This window comes from Crinia signifera, chromosome 6 (genome assembly GCF_055691185.1).
Source record: "Crinia signifera chromosome 6, ASM5569118v1, whole genome shotgun sequence".
Taxonomy (NCBI): Eukaryota; Metazoa; Chordata; class Amphibia; order Anura; family Myobatrachidae; genus Crinia; species Crinia signifera.
The window spans coordinates 28,176,680-28,187,836 of record NC_139222.1 but is presented as its reverse complement, the minus strand read 5'-3'; the positions used below and the strand labels follow the sequence as shown (position 1 = coordinate 28,187,836).

At 48.6% G+C, this 11,157-nt stretch overlaps 1 protein-coding gene across 1 annotated transcript in view; it reads left to right on the top strand.

Annotated features, from left to right (window-relative positions):
* The first annotated feature begins 9,847 nt into the window (after nucleotides 1–9,847).
* The window catches only part of LOC146010221 (uncharacterized), a 60,463-nt gene continuing 59,153 nt past the window's right edge, over nucleotides 9,848–11,157 (top strand). Inside the window, 1 exon segment of the mRNA XM_083151257.1 lies at nucleotides 9,848–10,067. Coding sequence (XP_083007383.1) covers nucleotides 9,947–10,067 — 121 coding nt within the window. The 5' untranslated portion in view covers nucleotides 9,848–9,946.

The following is an 11,157-nucleotide window of genomic DNA, read 5'->3' as shown; positions in this document are numbered from 1 at the left end:
TCTAATAAATATGATCCCAAGATTTTCAAAACAGCCAGGATACTGGCCTTCCTTCAAAATGGATTGGATTTAGGACTAAGATTGGCTTCTCTGAAGGTCCAAATCTCAGCCCTTTCGGTATGGTTTCAGAGAAAGATTGCATTCTTACCTGACATTCGCACTTTTTTACAGGGAGTAGTGCACATACAGCCTCCCTTTGTTCCTCCCACAAATCCATGGGACTTATCTTTAGTGCTTCAGGCTTTAACCAAACCACCGTTTGAACCACTATCATCAGTGGAGCTTAAATGGCTGACAGTCAAAACTGTCTTCCTCCTGGCCATTGCCTCCGCACGCAGGGTGTCGGATCTTTCCGCACTGTCGTGCAAATCACCCTTCCTGGTGTTCCACAGTAACAGGGCAGTGTTACGGACAAGGTCTTCTCATCTGCCCAAGGTGGTGACAAAATTCCATGTCAACCAGGAAATCGTGGTACCTGCATTCACCTCAGATGACCTTTCATCTGATGAAAAATTGCTTGATGTGGTCAGAGCTTTGACCATCTATATCGACCGCACTAAATCGGTCAGGAAATCAGAGTCCCTCTTCGTGTTATATGGCTTTCACAAGAAGGGCTGGCCAGCGGGTAAACAAACTATTGCCCGCTGGATCCGCATGGCTATACAACAGGCATATCTTCTGTCTAACAGGCCCATTCCGGTTGCTATCAAGGCACACTCTACTAGAGCGGTTGGGCCTTCATGGGCAGCAAGCAGGGGTGCTTCTGCCGAACAGCTGTGCAAGGCTGCAACGTGGTCATCCGTCCAGACATTTATTAAGTTCTACGCCTTTGACACGTTCGCCTCCCAGGATGCCTCCTTTGGTCGTCGGGTTCTGCTGACACCTCAGACAAATTCCCTCCCTTAATTACGGCTTGTGACATCCCCGATGTCCCCTGTGGGACCCATGGACCCTGACAAGGAAAAGGAGAGTTATGGTAGACCTACCTTTGTTAACTCCCTTTCCTTGAAGTCCATGGGAACCACAGGGCGCCCACCCTTTTAAATTTGCCACTGAGGTTCACCTTTACGTGATGTTCTGATACTGTGACCCGTTCTGACCATTCCATATGTATGTATGAGTTCTGGGCATATGTGTTCTCTGTCCTCTTCTCTTCTCCGCTTCCTGCTCTCGGCTTGTTACCAAAAACTGGCGGCAGTAGCCTGGAGGCGGGGCTGTAGGGGAGAGGGCCCGGGCATTCTGGGTAAAACCTTTAAGAGCTTCGCTGATTGGTGCCTCGGACCCCCTGGATCCGCCTACAACCCCGATGTCCCCTGTGGTTCCCATGGACTTCAAGGAAAGGGAGTTAACAAAGGTAGGTCTACCATAACTCTCCTTATCTATAGTAATAATACAGGGACGTCACTGGGGAGGTGATGGGATCTGGGAGTGTCACTGTGACGTCACTTATATCTATAGTAATAATACAGGGACGTGACTGGGGAGATGAGGGGATCTGGGAGCGTCACTGTGACATCACCTATATCTATAGTAATAATACAGGGACGAGACTGGGGAGGTGAGGGGATCTGGGAGTGTCACTGTGACATCACTTACATCTATAGTAATAATACAGGAACGTGACTGGGGAGGTGAGGGGATCTGGGAGTGTCACTGTGACATCACTTACATCTATAGTAATAATACAGGCATGTGACTGGGGAGGTGAGGGGATCTGGGAGCGTCACTGTGACATCACTTATATCTATAGTAATAATACAGGGAAGTGACTGGGGAGGTGAGGGGATCTGGGAGCGTCACTGTGACATCACTTATATCTATAGTAATAATACAGGGACGTGACTGGGGAGGTGAGGGGATCTGGGAGTGTCACTGTGACATCACATATATCTATAGTAATAATACAGGGACGTGACTGGTGAGGTGAGGGGATCTGGGAGTGTCACTGTGACATCACTTATATCTATAGTAATAATACAGGGACGTGACTGGGGAGGTGAGGGGATCTGGGAGTGTCACTGTGACATCACTTATATCTATAGTAATAATACAGGGACGTGACTGGTGAGGTGAGGGGATCTGGGAGTGTCACTGTGACATCACATGGTGAGGTGAGGGGATCTGGGAGTGTCACTGTGACATCACTTATATCTATAGTAACAATACAGGGACGTGACTGGTGAAGTGAGGGGATCTAGGAGTGTCACTGTGACATCACTTATATCTATAGTAATAATACAGGGACGTGACTGGGGAGGTGAGGGGATCTGGGAGCGTCACTGTGACATCACTTATATCTATAGTAATAATACAGGGACATGACTGGGGTGGTGAGGGGATCTGGGAGCGTCACAGTGACGTCACTTATATCTATGGTAATAATACAGGGACGTGACTGGGGAGGTGAGGGGATCTGGGAGCGTCACTGTGACATCACTTATATCTATAGTAATAATACAGGGACGTGACTGGGGAGGTGAGGGGATCTGGGAGCGTCACTGTGACATCACTTATATCTATAATAATAATACAGGGAGGTGACTGGGGAGGTGAGGGGATCTGGGAGTGTCACTGTGACATCACTTATATCTATAGTAATAATACAGGGACTGACTGGGGAGGTGAGGGGATCTGGGAGTGTCGCTGTGACATCACCTATATCTATAGTAATAATACAGGGACGTGACTGGGGAGGTGAGGGGATCTGGGAGTGTCACTGTGACATCACTTATATCTATAGTAATAATACAGGGACGTGACTGGGGAGGTGAGGGGATCTGGGAGTGTCACTGTGACATCACTTATATCTATAGTAATAATACAGGGACGTGACTGGGGAGGTGAGGGGATCTGGGAGTGTCACTGTGACATCACATATATCTATAGTAATAATACAGGGACGTGACTGGTGAGGTGAGGGGATCTGGGAGTGTCACTGTGACATCACTTATATCTATAGTAATAATACAGGGACATGACTGGGGAGGTGAGGGGATCTGGGAGTGTCACTGTGACATCACTTATCTATAGTAATAATACAGGGACGTGACTGGGGAGGTGAGGGGATCTGGGAGTGTCACTGTGACATCACATATATCTATAGTAATAATACAGGGACGTGACTGGTGAGGTGAGGGGATCTAGGAGTGTCACTGTGACATCACTTATATCTATAGTAATGATACAGGGACGTGACTGGTGAGGTGAGGGGATCTAGGAGTGTCACTGTGACATCACTTATATCTATAGTAATGATACAGGGACGTGACTGGTGAGGTGAGGGGATCTGGGAGTGTCACTGTGACATCACTTATATCTATAGTAATAATACAGGGACGTGACTGGTGAGGTGAGGGGATCTGGGAGTGTCACTGTGACATCACATGGTGAGGTGAGGGGATCTGGGAGTGTCACTGTGACATCACTTATATCTATAGTAACAATACAGGGACGTGACTGGTGAGGTGAGGGGATCTAGGAGTGTCACTGTGACATCACTTATATCTATAGTAATAATACAGGGACGTGACTGGGGAGGTGAGGGGATCTGGGAGCGTCACTGTGACATCACTTATATCTATAGCAATAATACAGGTACCTGACTGGGGAGGTGAGGGGATCTGGGAGCGTCACTGTGACATCACTTATATCTATAGTAACAATACAGGGACGTGACTGGGGAGGTGAGGGGATCTGGGAGTGTCACTGTGACGTCACTTATATCTATAGTAATAATACAGGGAGGTGAGGGGATCTGGGAGCGTCACTGTGACATCACTTATATCTATAGTAATAATACAGGGACATGACTGGGGTGGTGAGGGGATCTGGGAGCGTCACAGTGACGTCACTTATATCTATGGTAATAATACAGGGACGTGACTGGGGAGGTGAGGGGATCTGGGAGCGTTACTGTGACATCACTTATATCTATAATAATAATACAGGGACGTGACTGGGGAGGTGAGGGGATCTGGGAGCGTCACTTATATCTATAGTAATAATACAGGGACGTGACTGGGGAGGTGAGGGGATCTGGGAGCGTCACTGTGACATCACTTATATCTATAATAATAATACAGGGACGTGACTGGGGAGGTGAGGGGATCTGGGAGCGTCACTGTGACGTCACTTATATCTATAGTAATAATACAGGGACGTGACTGGGGAGGTGAGGGGATCTGGGAGCGTCACTGTGACATCACTTATATCTATAGCAATAATACAGGTACCTGACTGGGGAGGTGAGGGGATCTGGGAGCGTCACTGTGACATCACTTATATCTATAGTAACAATACAGGGACGTGACTGGGGAGGTGAGGGGATCTGGGAGCGTCACAGTGACGTCACTTATATCTATAGTAACAATACAGGGACGTGACTGGGGAGGTGAGGGGATCTGGGAGCGTCACTGTGACATCACTTATATCTATAGTAATAATACAAGGATGTGACTGGGGAGGTAAGGGGATCTGGGAGTGTCACTGTGACATCACTTACATCTATAGTAATAATACAGGGATGTGACTGGGGAGGTGAGGGGATCTGGGAGCGTCACTGTGACATCACTTATATCTATAGTAATAATACAGGGAAGTGACTGGGGAGGTGAGGGGATCTGGGAGCGTCACTGTGACATCACTTATATCTATAGTAATAATACAGGGACGTGACTGGGGAGGTGAGGGGATCTCTGAGTGTCACTGTGACATCACATATATCTATAGTAATAATACAGGGACGAGACTGGGGAGGTGAGGGGATCTGGGAGTGTCACTGTGACATCACTTATATCTATAGTAATAATACAGGGAGGTGACTGGGGAGGTGAGGGGATCTGGGAGTGTCACTGTGACATCACATATCTATAGTAATAATACAGGGAGGTGACTGGGGAGGTGAGGGGATCTGGGAGTGTCACTGTGAAGTCACTTATATCTGTAGTAATAATACAGGGACGTGACTGGGGAGGTGAGGGGATCTGGGAACGTCACTGTGACATCACTTATATCTATAGTAATAATACAGGGATGTGACTGGGGAGGTGAGGGGATCTGGGAGCGTCACTGTGACATCACCTATATCTATAGTAATAATACAGGGACGTGACTGGGGAGGTGAGGGGGTCTGGGAGCGTCACTGACATCACTTACAGTATATCTATAGTAATAATACAGGGACGTGACTGGGGAGGTGAGGGGATCTGGGAGCGTCACTGTGACATCACTTACAGTATATCTATAGTAATAATACAGGGACATCACTATGCTGGTGAGGATATCTGAGAGTGTAAGTGATATCACTGATATATTATTACTACAGTGACCTGATTGGTGGATTTTGGTAATTACATATCATAGCACTAATAGAGGGTGATGACTGGGAGTATAATATTTATTTACAGTTTCTTATATAGCGCAGCAGATTCCGTTGCGCTTTACAATTTTAGAAAGTGATAAAACAAACTGGGTAACAGACAGACTTGGAGGTAGGAGGGCCCTGCTGCAAGCTTACAATCTATAGGGACATAGGAGGGAAACACAAGGACAGGCACCAGTAATAGCATAGCAGTCCCACCAAGTTACAAGTCCAGAAGGGAAGCTATATAATACATAAGTGCCTCAGAGGGTTATGCGTATGTAACTTAAATATTATGTCTTGCCTGAAGAGGGGAGTTTTCAGGGAACACTTGAAAGTTTGGAGGCTAGTGGAGAGTCTTATTGTGCGTGGAAGGGCATTCCATAGGGTGGGAGCAGCCCGATGAAAGTCCTGCAATAGTGAATGGGAGCTAGTGATCCGTGCAGGAGACAGACGCAGATCTTGTGCAGAGCGCAGTGGCCGAGATGGGAGATATTTTGTGATAAGTAAAGAGATATAAGCTGGTTCAGTATGGTTAATAGCTTTATATGCGAGTAGAAGGGTATTATATTGAATACGGTAAGGTACGGGCAAAGTATGCGAGTGCATGCAGTAATAGTATATTTTCCAATATACAGGGTTACAAAGTAGTGAAGAAGACATCCAGTGACCATGAGACACCCATTTGCCATCCCTGTGTGGCAGGAGAACTGAGCAGGACCCAGAGCCCCATCAAAGTGCCTCCACCTCATTCACTGATACATGGGAGAGACAAGGAGCAGAAGATCCTGGAACTCACCAATAAGATCATCCAGCTGCTGACCGGAGAGGTGACTGCTGGGAATGGGACATTATACAGTAACACCGGGGGATGTGACCGGAGAGGTGACTGCTGGGAATGGGGCATTATACAGAAACACCGGGGGATGTGACAGGAGAGGTGACTGCTGGGAATGGGACATTATACAGTAACACCGGGGGATGTGACCGGAAAGGTGACTGCTGGGAATGGGATATTATACAGTACACCGGAGAGGTGACTGCTCGGAATGGGGCATTATACAGTAACACCGGGGGATGTGACCGGAAAGGTGACTGCTGGGAATGGGATATTATACAGTACACCGGAGAGGTGACTGCTCGGAATGGGGCATTATACAGTAACACCGGGGATGTGACCGGGGAGGTGACTGCTGGGAATGGGGCATTATACAGTAACACTGGGGATGTGACCGGAGAGGTGACTGCTGGGAATGGGGCATTATACAGAAACACTGGGGGATGTGACTGCTGGGAATGGGACTTTATACAGTAACACCGGGGGATGTGACCGGAGAAGTGACTGCTGGGAATGGGACATTATACAGTAACACCGGGGGATGTGACCGGAGAGGTGACTGCTGGTAATGGGACATTATACAGTAACACCGGGGGATGTGACCGGAGAGGTGACTGCTGGGAATGGGACATTATACAGTAACACAGAGGGAGGAGACTGCAGAGGTGACTGCTGGGAATGGGATATTATACAGTAACACCAGGGGATGTGACCGGAGAGGTGACTGCTGGGAATGGGACATTATACAGTAACACCAGGGGATGTGACTGCTAGGAATGGGACATTATACAGTAACACCGGGGGATGTGACCAGAGAGGTGACTGCTGGGAATGGGACATTATACATTAACACTGGGGGATGTGACTGGATAAGTGACTGCTGGGAATGGGACATTATACAGTAACACCGGGGGATGTGACCAGAGAGGTGACTGCTGGGAATGGGACATTATACAGTAACACCGGGGGATGTGACCGGAGAGGTGACTGCTGGGAATGGGGATTATACAGTAACACCGGGGGATGTGACCGGGGAGGTGACTGCTGGAAATGGGACATTATACAGTAACACCGGGGGATGTGACTGGAGAGGTGACTGCTGGGAATGGGGCATTATACAGTAACACCGGTGGATGTGACCATAGAGGTGACTGCTGGGAATGGGGCATTATACAGTAACACCGGGGGATGTGACCTGAGAGACGACTGCTGGGAATGGGGCATTATACAGTAACACCGGGGGATGTGACCTGAGAGACGACTGCTGGGAATGGGGCATTATACAGTAACACCGGGGGATGTGACCTGAGAGACGACTGCTGGGAATGGGACATTATACAGTAACACCTGGGGGATGTGACCGGAGAGGTGACTGCTGGGAATGGGACATTATACAGTAACACCGGGGGATGTGACTGGAGAGGTGACTGCTGGGAATGGGACATTATACAGTAACACCGGGGGATGTGACCGGAGAAGTGACTGCTGGGAATGGGACATTATACAGTAACACCGGGGGATGTGACCGGAGAAGTGACTGCTGGGAATGGGACATTATACAGTAACACCGGGGGATGTGACCGGAGAGGTGACTGCTGGGAATGGGACATTATACAGTAACACAGAGGGAGGAGACTGCAGAGGTGACTGCTGGGAATGGGATATTATACAGTAACACCAGGGGATGTGACCGGAGAGGTGACTGCTGGGAATGGGACATTATACAGTAACACCAGGGGATGTGACTGCTAGGAATGGGACATTATACAGTAACACCGGGGGATGTGACCAGAGAGGTGACTGCTGGGAATGGGACATTATACAGTAACACTGGGGGATGTGACTGGATAAGTGACTGCTGGGAATGGGACATTATACAGTAACACCGGGGGATGTGACCAGAGAGGTGACTGCTGGGAATGGGACATTATACAGTAACACCGGGGGATGTGACCAGAGAGGTGACTGCTGGGAATGGGACATTATACAGTAACACCGGGGGATGTGACCGGAGAGGCGACTGCTGGGAATGGGACATTATACAGTAACACCTGGGGGATGTGACCGGAGAGGTGACTGCTGGGAATGGGACATTATACAGTAACACCGGGGGATGTGATCGGAGAGGTGACTGCTGGGTATGGGGCATTATACAGTAACACCGGTGGATGTGACCAGAGAGGTGACTGCTGGGAATGGGGCATTATACAGTAACACCGGGGGATGTGACCTGAGAGACGACTGCTGGGAATGGGACATTATACAGTAACACCTGGGGGATGTGACCGGAGAGGTGACTGCTGGGAATGGGACATTATACAGTAACACCGGGGGATGTGACTGGAGAGGTGACTGCTGGGAATGGGACATTATACAGTAACACCGGGGGATGTGACCGGAGAGGTGACTGCTGGGAATGGGACATTATACAGTAACACCGGGGGATGTGACCGGAGAGGTGACTGCTGGGAATGGGATATTATACAGTAACACCAGGGGATGTGACCGGAGAGGTGACTGCTGGGAATGGGGCATTATACAGTAACACCAGGGGATGTGACCGGAGAGGTGACTGCTGGGAATGGGGATTATACAGTAACACCGGGGGATGTGACCGGGGAGGTGACTGCTGGGAATGGGACATTATACAGTAACACCTGGAGGATGTGACCGGAGAGGTGACTGCTGGGAATGGGACATTATACAGTAACACAGAGGGAGGAGACTGCAGAGGTGACTGCTGGGAATGGGATATTATACAGTAACACCAGGGGATGTGACCGGAGAGGTGACTGCTGGGAATGGGACATTATACAGTAACACCAGGGGATGTGACCGGAGAGGTGACTGCTGGGAATGGGGATTATACAGTAACACCAGGGGATGTGACCGGGGTGGTGACTGCTGGAAATGGGACATTATACAGTAACACCGGGGGATGTGACCGGAGAGGTGACTGCTGGGAATGGGACATTATACAGTAACACTGGGGGATGTGACCGGAGAGGTGACTGCTGGGAATGGGACATTATACAGTAACACCGGGGGATGTGACCTGAGAGACGACTGCTGGGAATGGGACATTATACAGTAACACCTGGGGGATGTGACCGGAGAGTTGACTGCTGGGAATGGGACATCATACAGTAACACCAGGGGATGTGTCTGGGTGATGACTTTATCACTGTGTGTGTCGGGTTTCTATAAGGTGTCAGGATGTCACTGTCTATCTCTCCATGCAGGAACGGGAGTATATAGAGGAACACAAGGGTCTGTGCAGGAATGTTATGATGGAGAATCACTTGGCCCTCACATCACTGGGTAAGAGGAGACTTTGTTTTATTGTACAGGGGCGAGCAGGTATGGGGGCCCCCTATATACACGTATCATTTGCTAATCCACATGTACAATATATTCAGTCACTGTGTGTCTCCTATAGATGGGCCCAGTAACAGAGATACCCCAGAGAGATGTCCCTGTCCTCTGTATTCCCAGCACTATACAGAGGAGACTCACAGGACCCCACAGGAGGATCAGGTAGGTGGGAATTAGGGTCTCCCCAATATTCCTAAGTGACTGCACGGATATTGTACTGTGTAATCTCACTAGCATCAAACATTACTAATGAGATATTTTTTTTGTAGGTTCAATGTGAAGATATTAAGGCAGAAGACACAGAGGAAGAAGAGACGTATGTGACTGACATTAAGGCAGAAGACACAGAGGAAGAAGAGACGTATGTGACGGATATGAAGATAAGAGAAGAGTCTTATGTGTCTGATAAGAAAGAAGATACAGAGACAGAAGACACACATATGAGGGTTGATCAGCAGTGTAATAAAGAGGAAATCCCTAAAGATATCAGCACAGGTGAGGAATAATCATTTCTTCTACGATCCCCATGGCAGCCATAACACTGGGATGTTTCCTTTCCCCTATAGATTAGACAGGAGTTTTTTCTCTAGGACCGCCCACCTTGGGTATAACCGCCTCCTCCTCCTTCACCTCAGTGTCTTTTTTTCCTGTCTCCGTTTAGAGAGGACAGAGTAGGAGTATTTTGTTTGTTTCAAGCAGGGTTACCTTTTATCTATGGGGTGGCTCCCCGGGGAGAAGAAGATGTGAGGGGGAATGGATTTATCTATACCCCTATGCATATGCCTGATTATTCCTGCAGAAGTTAAATACTTCACAGCAAATGCAGTCACATTATGGCGCTATGTACAGACGTTTCAGGAAGCTTTCCCAGCATGGATACAGCGTTTTGGTCTGGGAGTCAAGGCATAAGTAGGCGGCTCTGGTAAGAGACATGCTGCAGTCTGGGCTGTAAGCCGCGACTGCACGCTGCAGAGTTAGCACTGTGAGGGCGGAAGTACGCGGCGGCGTCTTACTTCCGCCCAGAGCAACACTGGTGTGCAGCTAAAGTACTTCCCCGGAAACACAGGGAACAATTTTTGTTCCGCTCAGCCATCCTGATTATTAGACTGGCGGCGCATTAAGGGTTATGGCGCCCTATTTAAACAGAGCTCAAACGCTACTCCTTGCATTGAGTTAGGTTTTGCCGATATGGATGTGCCTTCCTCCCCCTAAGCTGGATAATGCCCCTGTGAGGTAAGCCCTTTGGCTTTGGTCATTTAGTTGTTTTATTTTCTAGTTACTTAGTATACATTATTTCTCTTTCAATGGTCCTGGTGACACAGCTCAACATTGGGATGTAGGAGGGTCCGTAGGAGCCAGGCACCTATCCTAAAGCTTTTGGAGGGTAGGCTCCTCCCTTCTGCATCCCAGACTCCAGTTCGTGTTAGGTGCCCACTGGAGTGGGTGCTATTCTAAAGGGCTGCAGGAGCAGCCGAAGGATTAGAGTTTGTTAGGAGTTTTTTATTTTATTAACTTTTACACTAGCTAGGTAGGCACAGTGTGAGGATTCTCCCTGAATCCTCACACTGACAGCAGGAGCTGACAG